This window comes from Grammomys surdaster, unplaced genomic scaffold (assembly GCF_004785775.1).
Source record: "Grammomys surdaster isolate TR1022 unplaced genomic scaffold, NIH_TR_1.0 126278, whole genome shotgun sequence".
Taxonomy (NCBI): domain Eukaryota; kingdom Metazoa; phylum Chordata; class Mammalia; order Rodentia; family Muridae; genus Grammomys; species Grammomys surdaster.
This window is the reverse complement of record NW_021621078.1, coordinates 3,198,881-3,221,283: the sequence shown is the minus strand read 5'-3', so window position 1 is coordinate 3,221,283 and position 22,403 is coordinate 3,198,881. Positions and strand designations below refer to the sequence as shown.

At 51.5% G+C, this 22,403-nt stretch overlaps 1 protein-coding gene across 2 annotated transcripts in view; it reads left to right on the top strand.

Annotated features, from left to right (window-relative positions):
- Rab11fip4 (RAB11 family interacting protein 4) overlaps window positions 1–20,369 on the top strand; it is a 37,446-nt gene extending 17,077 nt beyond the window's left edge. The window contains exons 2-13 of one of the 2 annotated variants that reach the window (XM_028759366.1): window positions 3,292–3,521; window positions 6,070–6,195; window positions 6,773–6,907; window positions 7,147–7,182; window positions 7,668–7,767; window positions 8,006–8,109; window positions 9,228–9,368; window positions 11,997–12,078; window positions 12,677–12,814; window positions 12,892–13,047; window positions 13,983–14,126; window positions 14,994–20,369. In XM_028759366.1, the coding sequence (XP_028615199.1) occupies window positions 3,292–3,521; window positions 6,070–6,195; window positions 6,773–6,907; window positions 7,147–7,182; window positions 7,668–7,767; window positions 8,006–8,109; window positions 9,228–9,368; window positions 11,997–12,078; window positions 12,677–12,814; window positions 12,892–13,047; window positions 13,983–14,126; window positions 14,994–15,110 (1,509 nt within the window). In that variant the 3' untranslated portion in view covers window positions 15,111–20,369. Of the gene's footprint in view, window positions 1–3,291; window positions 3,522–6,000; window positions 6,196–6,772; window positions 6,908–7,146; window positions 7,183–7,667; window positions 7,768–8,005; window positions 8,110–9,227; window positions 9,369–11,996; window positions 12,079–12,676; window positions 12,815–12,891; window positions 13,048–13,982; window positions 14,127–14,993 lie in introns of both variants that reach the window. The other variant, XM_028759365.1, reaches the window with a different exon arrangement.
- The last annotated feature ends 2,034 nt before the right edge of the window (window positions 20,370–22,403 follow it).

Here is a 22,403-nt window from a genome sequence, read left to right as displayed (position 1 = left end):
AGGGGGGAGAGGGAGGGGGCTGCTGAAATCTGCCTTGCATTTGTTCAGCACAGAGGCCTGCGTCTTACATCAGCCTGAGTAGAATTTGCATGGCATCCCCTGGAGGTTCATTCTCAGCGCCTACACAGTCCCAAAAGGCCTTCAATGCCCAGAGCCACAGGAAACAGGTTCTCTTCGGGGTCCTGGCCTGAGCGGGCATAGCTGGGGATGGCATGGAGAAGAGCTTCTGAAAGCCCACGTCTCTGGTCCACCTGAATCCCAGTGAGGGTGGTTCTATTGCTAGGGAATGCCTCTCCTCCCCCTGCAGCTTAAGAATCATAAAGGAGGATTGCCATCTCAGAAGGGGTTCTTGTGTGACTATCTCTCCGTACCTGCTAGGAGGGCTACAGGTTGGGGGTCAGAGGCTTCTTCTGTACCCCCAAGAACTACCTCCCTTTCTGAGGTGTGTGGAGTGGGAGCTGCTGACCCAGCACTTTCCTCACCCTTCCGCAGAGGCCTGGCCAGCGGGAGGGAGCAGAGCGAGGAAGGCTGCTTTGGGACCAGCGTGGGGCCAGTACCATCCTGCTCATTTCTTTTACTGCCTTCCTTGTGCTGCTTTAATTTGGGGGGAAGCTGTAGCAATTGATTTTGAAGTTATAATTAAAATTTCCACTTGCCTTAGGCAAACAATTTGGGGTTGAATGAAAAGGTGTTAATAAAGGGAGAGGTTAATTTTAAAAGAAAATGTTGATGTGGGCATGCACCTGCGAATGCAGCTGGGGGCGGATGGCACTCCACTCTGGGCTGTCTGAGCCGGGCTTCAGGGCCCTGTGTCAGCTGGGCAGTTTCGGCAGCCACCTGCCTGCGTTAAGCCTCATCTTTCTCAGGCATTAGGTGAGACACGAGTGGGCATCTGTGCTCTGTACACTTCTGGCACTCTCAGGGGACAGCCGTGAGAGATGGTCAGAGGTCAGAGGTGAAGGGCAGATGAGTCCTCTGCTCAAAAGTCCACCCAGAAGGAAGGTCGTCTGGCCTTGGGATAGGAAGGGTGTTTTCAGCCTTTCTTCTGTCCTTCCTGTGACTAAGATAGTCGCCTTGAGGCCGCTTTTTCTACCCTGTTAGGAGCTTATGTGGATCATAGTGTCACTGTACTGCTGTGGGATGCTGGGTAAAGGACTGGATGAGCACTGGTATGCCATGGGCTGTGGGCCATGGCTCCCAGGGAAGGCCTGTGATCCAGAAGGTGAAAGGAGGTGTGGTCCTGGGACTGAGGGGTCAGATGCAGCTCGTCCCAGGCCAGCCTGGCCTGCCTGTCTGGTCAGGTGCAATTTGCAGGTAGGGGATGGGATAGAGAACTCAAGCTGCTCCCTTGAGGGATGGGCCACCTCCTCACTTTCCCCCTGGGTGTTCTTGTGCTAAGCAGCCTCTCCCGTGGGGGTGACATGCGCACGTGGACTGTTGCCTTTGGGGGAGCACCTGGGCATCATCACCAGCATCTAGTCTCTAGCGAGTGACTCATCACACCCAGCTCTGAAAACTAGTGAGATGTGAGGGTAGCCATGACAAAGGGAACTGAGTGTGTGGCAGGCAGAAGCAGGCAGGCTCTCTGCCCAGCCTACCAGTCGGAGAACTCTGGCAGGTTACTCATTGAGTCCCTATTTCCCTATCAGTAAAATGGGAACAAAGACAGCCGTCCTGGAGAGTGATCTCCAAACAGAAGTAGGACTTGTGAACTATCATCAGTCTTTGGTAGTCGGTGGCTGCTCTGTCGCACTGGTCCCCCTGTTTCGGGTGAGTGTTGTGTGAGCTGAGAGTACGAAGCTCAGTGACTTACAAATCTTGGAACATGAGGATGATTTTGATTGCTCACCCCCTGATCTCTACCTTTGGGATTGCCCAGTGCTGATTTCATTGGTCCATCTGTGTTCAGCTGAGTCCTGGCACAAGCAGGAACCATGTTTGTGAATCACATTCTCTTCCGAGCCCCCAGGTTTCCTCAGGGCTCAGCCTATCTCCAGGTGGCTTCTTCTGGTGTCCTGGAACCAAAAGTGTCCTCTCAGACACTTTCCTGAGGCTTCTGGCTCCCTGGCAGCCCTGGAAGATGAGGGAAACATGTATAGTGGAGTTCTGTTAGTCCTAGACAGAGTAAACCATTGGATTAGAAGCAGAGCCACTGGGAGTGCCTGCCCTCTCAAAAGCCAAGTACCCAGGGGGATCGTTTGCTGAGACTGACTACTCCTTACATTAGGTTAAATAAGTCAACCCTGAGCTCTTCTATAAGATAACGTCATCAGGAGGTACAGACACACCTCCTTGCACATCAGCATCATGTAAGGCAGTGGAGCATCTCAGGCCCAGGACTGAGAGATCCTGGCTGGTGGTGTGTCATAGATTTTTCCTGGCCACTTACTCCAGATAGCCCACAACAGACCGAAGTATGGCTACAGGTACCAGTAAAGTCCATCTAGTGACTCAGTGAGTTTTATTGGGGTTATTAGTGGAACAACACCGAAGTCCACCCCAGGATACTACTCACAAAATCTGGGAACCTGGAGCACAGCGCACAGCCTCCAGGCAGCTCAGTAGGTTGGAGAGTGTTCTTTCTGGGTTCCTTCTGTTGGCCTAAGCCTTTTCTGGGCAGTTCCACTATCTCTGTTTCTTTCATGCTGCTTGACTGGTCTCTACCTGTTTGAGCTTGGCATGTCTGAGAGTGACTCTCAGCAATCTGTTTTGGGAGGGAGGGGCCAAGAGAGTCTGGTCAGTTTCAGGGAGTTCCTGAAACTGTTTTGAGTTTACTTTCTGTGTTTCAATTTTGAATAAACTGTTACACAACAGCTGGCAACGTGGCTTAAGGCAAGATAAATAGACAAGAGTAGTTATTGTTACTATTTTCTTTCGTTTGCACTGAGGTGTTGTGGCTGTACAGGTTCTTGGAGGGTGCACCCTAGCTGTGCAGACTTCCCTGCACCATCGTGCCTCAGGTCCCTCATGAGGTCAGGGTTGTCCCTGACAGTTGACTAGAGTGAGTCCACCCTCACTACAGCCAAGAAGCCTTCACGAAGGCATGTGGCTTCCAGTGCAAACAGTGATGAAGGCTCCCACATAGCCAAGCTGCCCAGTCCTCAAGGTAGTTGATCTGGCTGTAGCCCTTTTCTTTGGGTGGCTCTGAAAGGCCCTCGTGGTTTACCAGGCACTTCATAGTTAGAATCTCACCTTGGCCATACCTCTGGTTCATGCGGATGCCCATGTAGACTGGTGAGTACTGAGTCCCAGGGAACCAGCCTCACTCACTCTGCCCTTCTGACTTTCCAGGGCAGCGACTTCTCTGGCTCTACCTTTGCTGATGGCGAGCTCCTCCCCAGGGAACCCGACTTCTTCCGGGAAGACGAGGAGGAAGCGATGACATTGGCCCTACCTGAAGGACCCCAGGAGTTAGACATGGACAGCCCCATGGAGAGCAGCCAGGGCCCAGAGGGCTCTGTCAGGAGTCCTGACGAGGAGAAGGAGCCTGAGCTGGGGGGCCTGTTCCTGCCAGAGGACAAGTGAGTGAGCCGAATCGGCATGTGGCCTCTGGGCTGGAAGTAGAGTTCTTGGAAGGCATCTCCAGAAAGTACACGTGACATCTTGTGAGGATCAGCACCACATGTGGTGCTTCCACGGGTGTCTGGATAGCAGGGATAATCCTGGACTTTTAATCCTGTGCAGAAGTCAGTTCTCTTAGGCAGGGAAGAGGAGGTAGAGACAGGGTCTCAATATGTATTCCTGATGGTCCTAGAGCTTGCTTTGTAGACTAGGCCAGCCTGAACTCACAGAGATCCACCTGCCTCTGGCTCCCCAGTGCTGGGATTAAAGGTGTGTGCCTGTGCCACCACGTCTGACTTATTTTTAGATTTATTTTTGTATGTATGAGTGTTTTGCCTGCATGTGTATGTGTGTGTGCACCACGTGTGTACCTGTTGCTCACAGATGGCAGAAGGGGGTGTCAGATCCTCTGGCACTGGAGTAATGGATGGTTGTGAGCCACCACATGGGTGCTAGGAACTGAACCTGAGTCCTCTGCAAGATCAGCCAGTGTGCTCTTAACCCCTGCGACGTCTCTCCAGCGGAGTGTCTAAGACTTATTTATATTTACTTGTAATTGTGTGTGCCTGAGTGCGTGTGCATGCATGGTATGTGGAGGACCAAAGAGGGCGTTTGTGAGTTTGTAGGGGCATTTGTGGGTGCTGGGACCTGAGCTCAGTAACTCTTTTGTAAATTTATTTCTTTATATCCTGAACGCTACTCCACCTCTGGATCACCCCCACCCCCTAGCATCCCTCCTCTACTCCCTCTCCTCCTCTGAGAGGGTGCCCCCTCCCCAGGTATCCCCCAACCCTAAGAGTAGTATATTCTCTTAACTGCTGAGCCATCTTCCCAGCCATGGTGAAGTTTCACTAACATAAAGGGAAAGGGGGTAAGTATAAGGGGAGACAAAGTGTGAGTAAATAGAACGCAGGCTGAGTGCCAAGGGACTCCATCCTTAGCCCCTGTGGGCAGTGCCATCTGTGGTCCTTAAACAGAAGCTGGGGTTCTCCAGGGACAGTTTGAGACCTAACCTGCTGTCCATCTGTCCTCCCCACACCCTTCCCCCAGTACAAGTTTCCTGTCATGAGTGTGGATGCTCTGGGCTTGGAGAGTCATGATCTGTGGGTGAGCAGAGCATCTCCTGTGACTGTTGGGAAGATGGATGCAGGCAGGCTATGAGCTGAGCCTCTCTTTGATCTCAGGTTGTAGGCAGCCCCAACCAGGCCCTCGTGTCACATGGGTGGCCCGTGAAACCCTAGAGTCTGGGGTCTCTGACAGATAATTCTTTAGAGTTAGAAATGCCGCTTTGTAAGTTGGGGGCTGATTCTCACCCGTGTTACTTGTCATGATAAAAGATAGAGAGGGCTACGGAGCTAGCTCAGTGGGTCAAGGTGCTTACCAGAGGACCCGAGTCTGAGCTCTGGAACTCACGGAGCCGGGGAGGGGGCATCTGTGAATCCCAGCACTCCCAGGGCGAACTGGCCTGGTGGATGCAGCAGGAACAACAAAGCAAGAGTCTCTGCTATCCTCCAGCCTCCAATGTGGACTGTGGCAGGGGTGTGCATGCACGTGTGCCCACACGCAATAATAATAATAATAGAAAAATTAAGGGATAATTAAAAATTGGAAAAGATGAGGAAAATGAAAATGAAAGAAAATAACCTTTAACCCAAGTCCCATGACCATGGTACTGTTTGTCTTCCCTCCCCTCCCTTTCTCTTCCCTCCCCTCCCCTCTCCTCCCCTCCCCTTCCCTGCCCTCCCTTTTCTTCTTCTCCCCTTCCTCTCCCCTTTCCCCTCCCCTCCTCCCCACCCTTCTTCCCTCTCCCTCCTCCTTCCCTCCCCACCCCTCCCCTCCCCTTCCCTTTTAGGTTTTTTAAATACAGGGTCTTGTGTAACCCTGGCTGGCTTGGAATAATCTATACAAAACAGGTTGGTCTTGAATTTATAAAGATATACCTGCCTCTGCCTCCTGAGTGCCAGGATTAAGGGCGTGCATCATCACTGCCAACATAGTAGGACATTGTCTCAAAATAAGTTTATTAATTACTGTCTCAAGGCTTGTATCTAACTTGTCATTGATACTTATTTCTCTGCCTTGTTACCAATGTTTGTATGAGTCTTTTAACAATCATTTGGTGCTCTATAATTTAATAATTGCTTTACTGATATGTACTTTAATACAGTAAACTGTAATTAGTGTAATTTTAATCTCTGTTGCTAAACCATCAAGAAATAACCAGTGTTTTGCTGTTTGGGGATGGGACAATTTACATATCTCTTACAGAGAAATTTCTATGTGGGATATTCCCCTTAGGATGAGGTCCCCAGAGTCAAAAGGTGTGTAGACTAATCCAGGCTCCTGCTGTCTGTCATGCCAGGCTGGTTCCCACCCATGCCCCCGGGAAGCTGCAGGCCATGCCCTCAGCCCTCCACTAACTGGGTGCTTCTGGCCTAGGTCACTGGTCCTCACTCCATCCATGACCACATCAGACCTTTCCACTCACTCCACCGCCTCTCTCATCAGCAACGAGGAGCAATTTGAAGACTATGGCGAGGGGGATGACGTGGACTGTGCTCCCAGCAGCCCTTGCCCCGACGATGAGGCCAGAACCAATGTCTACTCAGATCTAGGATCTTCAGTATCTTCCAGGTGCTCCCTTGCTCTGGGTGGCATTTGGAGTCCATGGAAAATGCCAGAACCAGTTTAGCCTCATCCCAGTGGGTCAGACAGTCAAAGAACATCCTTCCTCTGTCCAGGGCTACATGGCTCTACTGGCAGGCATGTGCTGCCTTCTTACATCCTGATTGGGGGTGGGGGGTCAGATATCTCCCCTTCTATTTTGAAGAAACAGTTAATTGGTCTGGGAGTCTGCAGACTCCCGTGAGGAGTGTCTAGGTCACCTTGCTTTCTAGAACCTCAGTGTTACAGGGCCCTTTCAAGTGACCTTTTGTGGCTCCTTCTTGCTTGCCTGAGTCATTCCTTCTAGTGACATTAACTCTCAGTATGCCCTATCTGCTAATTGGGTACATGCACACACACACACACACACACACACAATCTCTGGTAACCATGGGAAAAGGATGCTCTTGATTTATTTCCAATCCTCTGCCCCAAAGTAGAAATAAAAGCCTTGGGGAACTAGGTTGAGCAAGCTCAGTGAGGTGGGGCAAGGCACAGCCTGCCAGCAGCATAGAGAGTGACTTCCCCCAACCCTGCTCTGGTCCAGTGCGGGACAGACCCCGAGGAAGATGCGGCACACCTACAACAGTGAGCTGCTAGATGTTTACTGTTCTCAGTGCTGCAAGAAGATCAACCTGCTGAACGACCTGGAGGCCCGGCTGAAAAACCTGAAGGCCAACAGGTGAGGCCGAAGCCCAGAGGGGCAGGGCCAGGTGGGACTGGGGGCACAAGCCCCCTGTGTGGTCAGGTATGGCGTCCCTGCAGGGCTGCCCCTGAGGTGTTTCCTGCAGCACCTCAGCACCAAGCTGATGAATGACGTCCCTTCAGCCCATCATACCTTAGTGTCTTGCAGTGGGCAGCATGTGGAAATAGACCAGCACCCCTCTGCTCAGTGACTGTGTCCCCCTTCTCTCTCTCTAGCCCCAACAGGAAGATCTCAAGCACAGCTTTTGGACGGTAAGACCCTCCTGGGAGACAGAGTGGAGTGTTTACCACGTTGACTTGCTTCTGCTATCCTGGGGCCAGGGTTCCATGGCAGCAGCCCAGATTCAGCCTGAGCCTTGCATGTAGCCAAGTGACCACATCCCCAGCTGGGTGGAAGAGACAGCAGAGAGGCAGAGCAGCCCTTTCCCTGCCCTTGCCACCTGTCCCCACTTAGTAGGGTCAGCATCTTCAGATCCTCACTACGCCAGCTTTAATGGACCTGCTAGGGTGCCCATGGCTGTTGGTATTACCCTTCTTAGGACCTGGGCTTGGGGAGTGCCCTGTCCACCATCCTTAGAGTAGACAGCCATTTGGGTTGAGAAGGTCAGATGGAGTATTCCTCCTGTGACCTCTTTTCTGGCAGCCTCTCTACTGAAAACTCACCTAGCCCGTAGCCTGAGTTGGGGTCCCAGGCTGTGGCAGACTTGGCAGGCAGGCAGGTGCCCTTCCCCCCACAGGCAGCTCATGCACAACAGCAACTTCAGCAGCAGCAACGGCAGCACTGAGGACCTGTTCCGTGACAGCATCGACTCCTGTGACAATGACATCACGGAGAAGGTGGGCATGTTCCTGGGGTGTGTGGGGAACCTGCTCCGAGCTGCTCCCTGGGGACTTGGACCCTGTGCCCATCTAGTTCAGGGCAAGAGGGATATCAATCACCACATGCCCCTTCCTCTCAGAATACGAGTGTTCTTTCCTGCATAGTCATTTGGAGATCCTTGTCGTGGGCTTTTCTAGATTCTCAGTTCTGTGGCTTCGAAAGCCTATTGTACCCTGTCCCACTCCTGTGCTGCAGGTGAGCTTCCTGGAGAAAAAGGTCACAGAGCTGGAGAAGGACAGCCTGACGAGTGGGGGCCTCAAGAGCAAGCTGAAGCAGGAGAACATGCAGCTGGTGCACAGGTCAGGGAATTTGCAGCTCTGGGGGCTGGGACGGCTCTGGGGGGCGGGGCGACTGGGACTCTGGGGAGCACGGCGGCTCTGGGGGGGGCGGGGAAGCTCTGGGGAGTACGGCAGCTCTGGGGAGCACAGAGAAGCCCCTGTCTCTCCCGCTCTGAGCCACTTGGCCTAGATTCCAGACCTGATCAATACTCCTCTGGGTGAACAGCCCCAGGGCTTGTGACTCCCACTGAGTGAGAACAGCTGTCCTCAACCTATGGGCCACAACCCCTGCAGGGATTTCATATCAGATATCCTGCATATCAGATATTTACAATTTACAACAGTAGCAGAATTACACTTATGAAGTAGCCACAAAATGAGTTTATGGTCGGGGGGGTCACCACAACACAAGGAACTGTATTAAAGGGTGGAAGCTTGAGAGCCACTGGCTTAGAGTGCCTAGGGCCTGACCTCCCTTCCTGGGGACATGCCCCTGTGGCAAGGAGTGGAAGGCAGGGGTGCCCAGGAGGTGCTGTGTGGCCTGGATAGCAGGGATACTGGGAAGGATGCCCCCATGCTGCCTGGTCTCTCCAGATGCAAGAATCTTGGTAGACTTCTCCATGCTGGGTCAGGTCCCCCCACCTTTTTGTACCCCCAGCTCGGCCTGATGGAGAAATTGAACTGTTAGACAACTAACTATAGGCTTCCGGCAGTCAACATGGGTTATCACTCCAGACGGGCCTGACCTTCCCCTGGCTCTGGATTTCTTATGGCCGTTTGCCAAGATAGACCTAAGTAATTGGAGTTGGCTCTGGGCAGGAAGTCCGTAGGAAAGAGAGGGTAAGACTTGGAAGCCATTGGTGTGGCTGTGGCCAAGCCTGCTGCTTTCACAGTCTTCTGTGTAGCTGTCGGTCCCCTCTGAAGCTTCTCTAGATCTGCTGCTCCTCCCTGGAGTATGATTGACACACTTTTTGTTAGATGCCACAGTGTCCCTAACTTACCTGTCAGCTAAGCTCACGGCCCAGAGGCCTGGAAACCCTCCACCAGCACAGTGAGTGCGTTAGGGGCTTCAGCAGGGTCCAGGCCTTCTTGAGTGGGATCAGTGCACCCTGACTGAACTCGTGTGTGCCCCCACGCAGGGTACATGAGCTGGAGGAGATGGTGAAGGATCAGGAGACCACAGCGGAGCAGGCACTGGAGGAGGAGGCCCGACGACACCGCGAGGTCTACTGCAAGCTGGAGCGGGAGAAGAGCACAGAGCTGGAACTGCTCAACACCAGGTGGGCACCAGGCCTCGTGCCCACAGTGCCCCCTCTGCACCCCGCTGTGCCCATCGGCCCTGGGGTAGTGCTGCCCCCGAGGATTTCCAGTAAACCTGAGCCGATTGTCCTACCACTTCTACTTCAGATACTTTAAAATTGCCATTTCTTCAGGGAGTAGGTAGAATGAAAGTCATGGTAGCCACAGTGCTTGGGCAGAGGAAGGTGCCGAGGTAATCAGAAGGCTGGGTCTGATATCTAGGCCTAGAGCGCCCCCTGCTGTCACATCGTCCCTTGACTTTGAGCGTGGGTAAGCTGAGCCTGTGGCTTCCTGTATACATCAACATCTTCCTTGTTAGAGCCCAAGTCAGAGGCTGGACAGATTGTTTTGTTGTACCTACTGTGTAATTCCCTCTCTGCCCGCCCCACACCATGCACCATGTGCTTTCGATGAGGCTGTGCTCTTGTCATTGACCGGGTGTGGTGGGGCCTCTGGCAGAACAGGCACTGTCCTGGTACTCCTTGGCCCGGGTGTTTAAGCAGAGGATGCTAAGCCCACGTGGGCAGAGGATGCTGGACAAGGGCTGGGCCAGGTAGGCCCAAGGGATTGGGTGATTCCTAACCCAGTACAGGTTGGTGAGGAGACTCCCAGCTCTCATGTGCCCGAGACTGCCCACCTTTCCCAACACCTCCTCAACCTTCCAAAGGCTGTGGACTCTTTACTACAGTTCCTCATGTTGTGGTGACCCCCAACTATAAAATTATTCTGATTGCTACTTCATAACTATAATTTTACTACTGTTATGAATTGTAATATAAATGTCTGATATTCAGGCTATCTGATAAGTGACCCCCCAGATTGAGAACCACTGCTCTAGGGGCCGTTTATTTGCTTGTGGCTCTGGGGCTGGAGTCCTAAGGGGCTTCTCATATTAAATGTTACAGGCTGTTTTAAATGACTACAGGCTCAAGTGAGGTGGCTGGGACCAGAAGGGAAGAAGGGAGAAGACCGGGAGCAGGGCCTGAAACAGGAACACAGAGCGTCAGGTTCTGAGGGTAGTCTTACCTGCTCCCCTTCCACAGCTCCAGGGCGCTGTTCATGTGGAGGCATGCCTGGTACTTCCAGTCATTGGCATACACTCCCTCCTCACTTCCTTAGCCAGCTTCACACCACTTAGCATGGAGGTCCAGACACCTCTCTAGCCCTTGTCTGGAGGCCTCCCTAGGGTACCCTAAGGCCTCATTAAGGTCAAGAAAAGCCTCTCCAGAATGAGGCAATAGCTGCAAGAATCAAATGTAATCACATCTGCTTTGTACATTTGTACATTGTAGTAGCCATCTTACCTGCCTATGAAACATCTGAGTACCACCCCATTGGGTCACTGCAGCGCAGCTGTCTGTAAACGCTCCTGTAGACGATCATTGCCTCTGAGTTCCAGATGAGGCCTGGGGATGGAGAATAGAAGGCAAGCATGGGGATAGCCTTCAGACTACAGATGTTAACAGGAGAGCCCTGGGCACACCAGGCATCGGACTGTTCTCCTCCTCCTAGAAGCCCCCTTCCTCATTGTTTCATGAAGGATTTTGTGTATGTACATGTGTGTTCATATGTGTGTGAAGGCCAGCTTTCAGAATTTTTTAGATTTTGAAATACATACTTATGTATACATATGTCTTGGAGATAAAATCCTATCTAAACATGAAATTCCTTCCTTCCTTCCTTCCTTCCTTCCTTCCTTCCTTCCTTTCTTCCTTCCATTTTTTTTTTCCAAGATTGGGTGTCCTTGTGTAACCCTGGATGTCCTGGAGCTCATTCTGTAGGCCAGCTGGGCTCCAACTCAGAGATCTGCCTGCTTCTGCCTCTGCCTTTGCCTCTGAGTGCTGGAGTTAAAGCTGTACACAATCAAGCCTGGCTCCTTTGTTTCTAAAATAGCTTATGGGGCCTGGAGGATGGCTCAGTGGGTAAAGTGCTTGCCACACAGAATTCGAGTCTCTAGAACCTACATAAAACCAAACACAGCAGAGTGTCTCTGTAACCCCAGTGTTCTGTGGCAGACATAGGAGAACCCTCAGAAGTTGGAGGATCTGGCAAACCAATAAAAGATCCTATCTCAAATAAAGTCAAACACGCATGTACACTGCCCCTTCCCCACTCCCAGACATGCACAACATACTGTACACAAACACACACAGTTAAAAAGTAACTTATAGACTGAAAGTAATTATACATACACACACACACACACAGTTTTTGAGACTGTCTCATGTGACTTTGGCCATCCTGGAACTCACTATGTAAACCAGGCTGTTCTCCAGCTCAACAGAGATCTTCCTGCCACTATATCCCGAGTGCCAGGATTAAAGGCAGATACTAATGATTCCACACATGAAGCAGGTTCTTGATAGCATGGGATTTTGGCTTGTGGTATCACGTCAGTGTCTAAAAAGTCTTGGCTTTAGGAACATTTTGGATTTTTGGATCAGGGACGCTGGACCTGAGTCAGCCTGTGAGACATTACCTTACTTTTGTCCCCGTCTTTCTCTCAGGCAGATTCTTTCTCTTGGATATGGAGACTGGTTGCCAGTCACCTTCTCTCTAAGGCCGTTTCTGCTCCAGATTCTCTGAGCCATGTTATTTTTCTTTCCCAGGGTGCAGCAGTTGGAAGAAGAGAACACAGATCTGAGAACCACAGTGGCTCGACTCAAGTCACAGACAGAGAAGCTGGACGAGGTGAGCAGCTGGTCCCAGCCAGACGCTGGGTTCATGAAGTGATGGCAGTCAGGGCTGGATGCCAGTCTCAGGAGCACTGAAGTATTTCCCTGCAGAGAAGAGGTACCAGGGTTCGGTAGCATACAGCTGTGATCCCAGCATTCAGCGGGTGGAGACAAGTGTCATCCTTTGCTACATCGTGAACTCTGAGGCCAACCTAGAGTACATGAAAGTTTTGTCTTAAAGATAAACAAAAGCAAGTTTATTAATTAAATAGGAAGAAAAGTGAATAACTTTTGTTTCTGAATTTACAAAATTTCAAGTCTTCTACAGTGAAAATTTAGTCTGTATTATATACTGTAAATGCCTTATATTGTGGAAATCTCTCCCTGAAGAGGGTGGGCTTAGCTCCTGTTTGGACAGACAGCTGCTTCTCAGGCTCTGTCTGACACTACTGAAGGACATCAGAGGCCTGGGAAGTTACCTGCTGTGTTTCTAGGATGTTCTGAGAAAGCATTCCCAAGGTTGCTGTCTGCCTGTCCATTTGCCACACTAAGGTCCTCCAGAGTGCGAGGGCCCTCTCAGGATGCTTGCCCTGACTGGGTCTGCCTTGTCCTAGGAGCGGCAGCGCATGTCTGACCGGTTGGAGGACACCAGCCTACGACTGAAGGACGAGATGGATCTTTACAAGCGCATGATGGACAAGCTGCGGCAGAACCGCCTGGAGTTTCAGAAGGAGCGGGAGGCTACGCAGGAGGTGAGTCACAGGCCAGGGGCCCAGCCAGGGCTTCTCTCAGTGTCACTGCTGCTGACACCGGCTTCTCTCCCTCACAGCTCATTGAGGACCTGAGGAGAGAGCTCGAGCACCTGCAGATGTACAAGCTGGACTGTGAGCGGCCAGGTAGGGGCCGCAGCGCATCTGGCCTTGGCGAGTTCAATGCCAGAGCCCGTGAGGTCGAACTTGAACATGAGGTCAAGCGTCTGAAACAGGTAGGCCCTAGAGCCATGTCTGGTGGCTTTGTAGAGGCGGTTGGGTCAACCATGGGGGCTTCTGTTTAGAGGTCACAGGGAGGGAGCCACGAGCCCGTCTACCTCCTGCCACTTCTCCTGTCTCTTCTCAGCTACCTGATTGCCAAGGCCCAGCGTCCTGTCCCACACTCAGGCAAGCAGCTTGCCTCTGGTTACACCCAGTGGTTCTTGCACTCTTAGGCCTCTGTCCTGTTCTGGGTGTTGGAATAAGAGGACCATCCTCACGCTGCAGATGCATGCTGGGCTGGGTTAAACCTCTGTCAGATAGGGCCTAAGTCTTTGAGATTCTGCTTCTCATGGTGTCCCATCATTCCTGCTGTTGTAGCCTGTGTTAGCGTGGGACCAGGAGGGTCAGTGGCTCAAGAAGGGAGTGAAGTCCAAACTCAGCTGGGCCTGTGAACTAGAGGCTGGGCATGGACTATACCTGAGCTCATCCACCCACGCACAAGTCCTAGGGCCCATCTCCTCCAGTACAGCTAGCCCATCACCTACCCCAGGGGCTCCCAGGTTCTTGGGGTGAGCTAGAGGCAAGAATTGGAGGGGGCACCTGTGGAGCTGTAGCATCAGCTGCCTTCTGGGGCAAGGGCAACTTGAAACAACTTCCACTAAGAAGGTTCCAGAACCTAACAGCAGGAAGAGCCAGGAAGACCAGCCTTCCTTCCTGCACAGAAAATCCAGAATAGCACCTCCCTTCTGCCAGGTCCAGGGCTGCATGCTGAGCTGCTGGTGGCCAGAGCTCCCCACAGGACCCTAGAGAGGAAAGACCTTTGCCCTCTTGGTTCTCCCAGGCAGGGCTGTAGCTCCCCTTCCAGCTGAGGACACCGATGGGGGAAGTGTGTTCCAGTAGGCTCTGGATGCTTCCTAGAGCTCACGATGCCTTCGTTCTGTTGGCACAGGAGAATCACAAGCTGCGGGATCAGAATGATGATTTAAATGGGCAGATCCTGAGCCTCAGCCTCTACGAGGCGAAGAACCTCTTTGCCACCCAGACCAAAGCCCAGTCTCTGGCTGCTGAAATCGACACAGCGTCTCGAGATGAGGTAGCCTTGTCTTCTCGTTCCCTTGGACACTCAAATTTGTCTCCATGGTGATTTGTCTTCATTCTGTGGGTCCTGCCCCAGCTTCCACCTGCTGGGACCGGAGAGGCAGGCCAAGGCCTGACCCTAATACTCCTCCACTTACCCCTATCTTGGTGATGTCAGAGCTAAGCAGGCAGCAGCACAGGGGGAGGGGCTTAGCGCTCCTAACTCAGGGGCTCTGGGCCCAAGTCAGAGTGCAGCTCCAATGAGAGGTCCTTCTTGGACCTAACCCAGATGGAGGCCAGAATTCCCGAAGCATCTACTTGTGCACATGTGTTTACTTGGTCTCTTAGCTCACAGTCTCAGTGCTTCCCTGTAGAAATGACAGGCCACACCAGTGGCAGTGGGACGGGAGCCCAGCTCCTAGCTCGTACAGCCCAGCTTCTCTACATCAGATACCAGAACACTCAGTTGTGTTTTAGTGTGAAACTGAGCCCCCATGTTCCTGACTCCTCTCGCTTTAAGGAGAGCAGGTAACTCCACAGGGTCGGAGCAGCAGTTTAGCTGCACCTAATTGTCACTGTGAGAGAGCAGCTGAGTAAGGCAAGGCTGGAACAAGAAGGGTACTGTTCTGGGTGGAGAAAGGGCTGGCAGCCCTAGTCAGGATCGTGCACATCAGCCCTGAGTATAAGTGCATCTGACTAGTGTTCCCAACTTTGTGAAAATTTCCTCATACTTTAGCCTCTTCCAGGGTCAATGAAATTGCCTTAGGCTCTGGTCCCTGCTTAAAATGCTCAGGCTGATCTGGGTGCCTCTGTCATTGGTCACTGGCTCAGTGTAAGCCCGGCCTGGGCCTAGCTTCTGACCCACCTTTCTCATTCCATTCAGCTAATGGAGGCCCTGAAGGAGCAGGAGGAGATCAATTTCCGCCTGAGACAGTACATGGACAAGATTATCCTGGCTATACTGGATCACAACCCCTCCATCCTGGAGATCAAACACTGAGTCAGGGCTGGCTGCAGAGCGGCCGTCGGACCTGGGACCTCGGGGCAGGCCTGCCTGAGATGAAGATGCAGGCTTCGCCCACACTCACGCTGTAATTGTACCTCTGACCACCCTGTGTGTGTGCTGATGTATGTGCAGGACTGTGCACACACAGGCAAGGAGTGAGCTTGGGGCCATGGCTGTGGGTGACAACCCATGGTGAGCTGTGTGTGCACTTTGTAGCCCCTTTGTGAGGGGCAGGGGCGACTGGATGTGGGAGGAACACTCTCAGGAGTTAACAGCAAGGCCTGGAAGCTTGCATTTAGGATACTGATGAAATGATTCTACCTCTGTGGATAAGGGTTAGAAGATACTCTCAGGAGACAGGTTCTCTCTCCTCCCCCACTGGAGTGGGGACAAAACTGTTACATTCTCCAGAATTTGGTGTCCTTGCCAGCCTTTCAGGCCACCTTTTAAGCCGGGTTTTTTTTTTTTTTTAAGCTCAGAGGAGGAAGGGGTATTGGAGAGACCCCTACGGGCTAGCCATCTGGGGTGCAGGTAAACAGGTCCAGTGGACCGGGCTTCCAGAGCAGCTAGTGTGCACTGTCCGTGCCTTTGGGCTGAGTCCTGCGTAGCTTTCTGTGCCCTTCCCAGTTTTGCTCTCCTGCTCCCCTTTCTGGTTTGGCTTCGTTTTGCTTTGAAGATGGGAAATACAAGCAGCTTTCAGCTGGTTCAGCTGGGTGGAAGGAAGAGCAAGGAGGGTCAGCGCCCAAGGCAGGTGTGTGTTACACTGGGGGGCCAAAAGGAGTGATTGCCTGGGAGAGAGAGGTGTGTTTTCCTGGCTGCATTGTCACATGTGACATGTCTGGGTTCCGCGTGTTCCTTGGGGAGGACAGGCCTAGGGAAGTGTTTCCAAGACCGACACCCTTGCCTCCAGCTTTCAGACCCACCTAGAGATCTGGAAGGGCCCCAGTTAGAGAGCAGATACTGCTGACTGGAGGTCCAGTGGAGAACATCGGGAGAGCCTTAGTCTTCTGTTCTGTGAATATATGATGGGAATTCACCCCCCTGGGGGGTGTTAAAAATGTGATCTGGGAGTAGGTACTGTACTGGGAGCGTTCCAGTTTATCTCAGTTTTATACGGCTTGTGATTGGCTTCCTTACCCCAGCTCCTATAAATGCGTACGGTCTCAAGTCTTCCCCTTCAGTTTGTTTTCTTGAGCACATCTTGTGTTAAAAGGAAGGTTTGGGCATGTGGGGAGCCTGGTGAGCAGAAAGGCACAGTTGAAGGTAAAGAGGGGACTTGGGGTATGTGCCCTGCTTGGCAGAGACGGAGCTGCGGCCAGTTTCAGTCCAGTCACTGTGCTTTCTTTGGCTTTTGAGATTGCTTTTAATCATGTGCATGGAGTGCATCTCATGCTGCACGGGTGGTGGGTGTGCCTGCTTTGTCTGGATGAGCTGCCCCAGGAAGACAGGAAGGCCTGATCCTGGGATACAGGGTCTCCTTCCCTGGGGTCTGGGAAGATAGTGAAAAGCTGTAGGGAGTCTTGTGAGAAAGAATGGGAAATAAACCATGGTTTGAGGTTGGTCCAGATACCATGCTGGCAGAATGCAGAGGCCAGCTGAGTGTCAGTCCTGGTCAGAGGGGCCTACTCTCAGAGGTGAGTGTTTCAGACTTGAAATTGTATGGTCTGTCTGCTTCACTTGTGTGCTGGTTTCCAGAGAAGGCCACAGAGGCAGAGTCACAACATCACAGAAGAGGAAGGAATCTCTGTCAGGGAAACAGGCGGGGAAGGAAGACTTTAGGCCCAAGTTGTAGGGCTGGAAGAGTGGACTCTTGGAGGAAATGCTCAGGTTTGGAGACCCCTGTGGACCTGAATGCTTGCTATAGTATAGGCCTCTGGAAGAATGGTTTCTGAATGTGGTCTGACTTCCACACAACACACCTCAGGCGAAATCCAGCTTTTTTACTTTCCTCAGCCAGAATACACTTAGAAAACTTTGTGTCTCCTCTGTAAGATCATGTTTGCTGTTTCTCATAGTGGTGACAGTAGGTTTCTGGGTTTTTGTTTGTTTTGTTTTGTTTTGTTTTGTTTTGTTTTGTTTTGTTTTTGAGGTCTTCGTTGTAGCTCTGGCTACTGTGAGGCTCAAGGCAATTCTCCTGTCTCAGCCTCCAGAGTGCTGGGATTATAGGCAAGAATCACCACACCCATTTTACTTTTAAAATGCATTTTTAAAATGTACTGGGTTAGAAAGCCCAGGGATCCCAGTGCCATATCACCTGTGGGAGGTTCTAGAACTTTGCTTGGGAAGAATCTAATCTCTGTTTCTGCTGCCTCCCTGGCTCGTTTTGCAGTTGTGAGCTCCCCTTTGACGTTCATGAGTCTAGATGTTAGACTTGGCCTTCAGTTAGATTTGGATTTCAGATAAACAAGTGGTTTTAGAATCAAGATGTTCCATGCCATACTTGATGGTTTGGAAGCTTTTTAACATTCTGATCCTCGAAGGTTTTAACAGTTGGTACAGGTGTGGCCAGGCCTTGGAATGTTTTAAGTACGCCTCAGGTGACGCTAACTTAGGTCTCCTGTGAAGGAGGTGTTTCTCTTCCCAAGTTAGACAACTCCCTCAGGGAAGGGTCAGCAGTAACTTGCAAAGGTCCAGTTAGGCTGGGGGCCATGTCCTTGTATTCCACTGGAATCCAAACAAAATGAGCTACTGTCCCCCTGGTTTGTTTCCTTTTAGCTTTGAATTAGCCAGATTTTTTTGTTTGTTTGTTTAAGACCAATAGTTTTCTTTGAGACTCTACAGAGGAAGTTCCTTTTGAAAAATTTATTTCTGATATACTAAAAACACAAAGTTCAAGGACCAAGCAGAATGCCAGGCCTTGAGCCTGAGTCTGTCAGTTTGGCTATGTGCTGGTGTCTTACGTCTGAGGCTGGAGGGCTTGGGAGTGTAGCACAGGGATGGAGTCCCTGGCAGCATGGAGAGAAATTGATGACAGGACCAGCTCTGACTTCCACATACAACTGGTGGCACTGGGTAGCCCAGCACCTGTATCTTCAATGGCCTTCCCAAGTGTTGGTCATGCACAGCTCCAGGTGGAGGCTCCTAAAACCTGTGAAATGTCTGCTGAGTTCCAGCAGGGCTGGAGAAGCATGCCTGTGGCCTAGAGGATGTGTCATTATGCCACTAAGTGGTCCTTGCCCTGAGAGAGTCCAGTTGCTCCCACTACTCTGGAAGTCTTACCCTAGAGAGACAGGAAACAAGTGTCGGCATTTGACTGGGCATAGCCCATTGGAAAGTGGAGGCAGGTAGGCAGGGAAGAGCTAAACCTTGAAAGCGGCCTCAGATGCAGTGGCCACTTGCCTCCATGGGTTTTGTCTGTTTCCTGAGGGTGTCCCAGTTGTTTCCCTGTCAGTGCCAAATCAGTACCCTTCCCACACCCTGGAGACTCTAAGTTACGGTCTGATAGTTAGTCCTGGGTTCTGATGCTACAGGGCCTGTTGGTACATATCGGGCTGTGTAGGGGATCCGGAGATTCTACAGCAAGGCCCAAGGAATCAGGACTTCGCTCATCTGAGGGACATCGGCAATTCTGTCTGTACACATGACTGATGGACCTGGGAAAGATATAGGGTAGTCACCAGGCTGGTCACCAGATGTCCAGTGACTCTGTGTAAGTTCAGTTGAAGCTCTTTAGGGCCTCAGTGCTGTCCCTTATCCCCAGTCTTTTCTCCTACCCCACCCCTCACTGAGGCCCAAGGACTTCCCTCTTTGGTGGCTCCTCAGGCTGGTATCACTAGCATGCACTTGCTGCCAAGGGGCCTCAAGTCAGAGCAGCCAGATCTTCACGGGGCCTCCCTGTGCTGACTTCCACCCAGGCAGAAAGCACTTGCGATGATGTATCAGGAAAAAGTAGAGGTAGCTCCTTCCGGGAGGGACAGCTTTGTGGCTCTGCTGTCTTTTAGCTACTCAGCTAAGGAATAGCCTCTTCTAGAAAAGGCTTTGTTTCTGAAAGCATAGCAAGGTGACGGGCCTTGCCACCCTATTCACCAGGAGCTGCGTAGCTTCGATGTCCCTTCCTTGTGGGCTCCTCCTCTTCCCAACGTGACTGTATTGTAGAGATGTGTGCTCCTGAGGTACCATCAGAGGGAAGCACCCCAGGCCACCTCTCCTACAGGCCTAAGCTCTGATGGCCCTGTCTCGTGTTGGGACTGTCTGCTTTACTGTTCTGCACTGTTTCTTGTCTGCATGGTTTGGGGTCCTTGTGCCTTTTTTCCCTTGTCACCACCACACAGGATTCTCTGTTACCCACTGCCCCCTTTTGTACATCCCCTTACTCTATCTCCTCCCGTCCTGTGTGTACTCACGTGTACAGCCATATGCCTCTACTGAGGCCAGCTGGCAAACACTTTACCCCACCAGGCCCTGATTGCCCAAAGGACTCCCCTCCCCCCACTCTGTTGACTTGGTAACTTTTGTACAGGATTTTGTTACAATCTTAAGCATAGGGACCACTTAATCCCCATGAACCTGCAGCTACTTTAGAAGCCCTGCATCCCAGACAAGGGTAGCTTTGTGCAGACTAGCCCCTCCCACAAACCTCTTCCTCATGGGTTCAGATATTTACAGAAGACAGATCTCCTTTAACATGAGGCGCTGGCCCCAGCAGGGAGGTCGTAGGTCTGCAAAGCTGTGTGCATGGCACTTCTGGAGGAAGCCCAGCCACGTGGTTTCCAATGCTTGGCAGTACATCTGGGTTTAGGGCCATTGCCTCTCGTGTCTCCCCTGATGTGTGCTGAAGGAAGTCATTTGCCACTGTCCCTGCCTGCTGTCATCACCTGTCCATCCCTTCCTTGTCTGCTGGTGCTCAGACCAGAGTGCCATTAATCACCAGACTAATGTCAGGACCTGCACAGGACAGAGTGTGGTGAGGACTCACGGCCTGTTGGCTCCCAGCTTCAGCTTTTCATGTTGTGGGGCTGGGCCTTCTGGGGCCCAGGTGGAAGAAGCTCTAGGCAGATAGGTTCTGATTTTCCAGGGATTACATCTGGGGCTTTGCCCCAGAAGCCAGTAATTGCAAATGGCCTTAGCTTTAGGGTTGGGATCGAGGCTTCCACTTTAGGCGCCAGGGAAAGGAGAGTGGGTTGCAGCCCAGGCCCTGAACTGTTTGTTTCCACTCTGTTCTCTCCAGAAACAGGCTTTCAGTGGTGGGCACCTTCCAAGGAACTGTAATGTACAGACCACAGTGTAAATAAAAAGTTGGCTTTTTGTGCCTGACTTGTGTGAACTTCTGTGGGGGAGTGGGAGAGGGGATGGAGGTGGTGGGGAGAGAAAGGCAGGCCTTGTGTCCTGGCCTCAGGGTGACATTTCCCTTAGGAAGAACAGCCTCTTTATGCTGTGCAGTAACTGAGGTGGCTAGTGCTGCCCCCTAGAGGAAGGTTAAAGCAGGATCTGGGTCCAATCAGTCCTGGCCTGCTTTGCCTAGAGATGTGACTCACAGAAGATCCAGTGTTGCCCCCATTGCCCTCAGGACTGTGACTTAAAACTCTTGTAAGCCATGTTCTTAGCAAGGGCCTTCCAAGGCTTAAGGGGTCCTGGGGTCATGCTTCTCCCATGTCATCTATTTTGACCAGACTCAGGTCCCCCATTTAAACTGCTTTCACTCGCCTAAGATGAATTCTGCTGTGACATGGAGTATCATGTTGGGGCCCCCGGATGTCTAACCTTTGTTTTGTATGTGTTCTAAAATTCAAGAATGAAAGGGCTTCACAGGTCACCCAGACCAGGTATCCTCTCTAAGTAGGCCCTATGCTGTGGGTGCCTGGGGTTAGAAAGGCACCTCTGCACTGGACAGGTTTACCTGCTTCCTGGGCCCATATCAAGTGCAGACTCGGAGGTTTTGAACCTACTCTGTCTCCTCAGTGTAGTCTTTTCTTACCACCCAAGGTCTCCAGATTGACAAAGATACTAACTCAGTGAAGTTAACTGGAATGAATTTGAGGTCAGATAATCCAGTAAGCCTATCTGAACTATACTACATCTGCATGGACCTAAATAAGGTCATGTTCAGTTCACAGGTACATTATCTTTAGAAGCTGCAACTCACCCCCCCCACCCCCCACACACTGAAGGAATTGTCACCTGTACTACAGCTGAGTGAACGCAGCTGGAGATGTACCTCTCTACCCCGCCCCCCATCCCTGCCACCCACATGCTCACTGGGTCCTCCCATGTGGCCAGTCTAGCAGCCTGACCCTGGCCCCTGGAGCTTGAGTTTGCTGCCTCTGGAACTCCACTCAGGTGGAGCCAGCTTCTTGACTGCTAGACAGAAAAGAATTTCAGGGTGAGTCCATATGCAGCTGAGCTGGGTTCATTAAATAGCGACTGCAGTCAGAGGGCTAAACATGCATGAGACAGCCTCGACATCCAGAGAAAGCACAGGGGATGGGACTCGAGCGTCTTAATAGTAGCTATATATGTGGGTTTTGTGGCTTTTGAGGTTACAATGCTCAAAGAATGTATCAAACAAGTAGATTCAGTGTTTATAAATTAAGTGTAGGCTGGACATGTTAGCGCATGTCTTTAATCTCAGCACCTGGGAGGCAGAGGCAAGTAGGTCTATGAGTTCACAGGCAACAGGATCTATATAGTGGGGCTGTCTCTCAAACTAACACCATTTTAAATTTTTGAGACAAGGTCTCACTGTGTATCTCTGACTGGCCAGGAGTTCACTAGGTAGACCAACCTGGCCTCAAACTCAGAGAAGTCTGCTGACCTCTGGCTTGATAGTACTGGGATTAAAGGAATGTGATCCAGCTTCAAACAAAAATAAAATGTTTTTAAAAAATAAATTGGTTGCTGGGCAGTGGTGGCACACGCCTTTAATCCCAGCACTTGGGAGGCAGAGGCAGGCGGATTTCTGAGTTCGAGGCCAGCCTGGTCTAGAGTGAGTTCCAGGACAGCCAGGGCTACACAAAGAAATCCTGTCTCGGAAAATAAATAAATAAATAAATAAATAAATAAATAAATAAATAAATAAATAAATAGGTTAATGGATTTCTCATCCATGCAAAAACGCTCCTTTTGCAAATGAAATGGTGTGGTGGTTTAGGGAGCGTGTTGCTCAGGTTTAAAGGGAGAGGGGTTGCGGGTTCGGGAGCAGGAACGCCAGGCACGCAGGACACAGCGTGGGCCAGGGGCCCCGCGAAGTCGGTGCACAGGCCGCTGTTGTCAGGAGAAAGTGTTCCGTGGCCCACTAGAGCACAGAGAGCATGGGGCGGGTGGAAAAGGCTTCTCTCCCCGCCCCCCCCC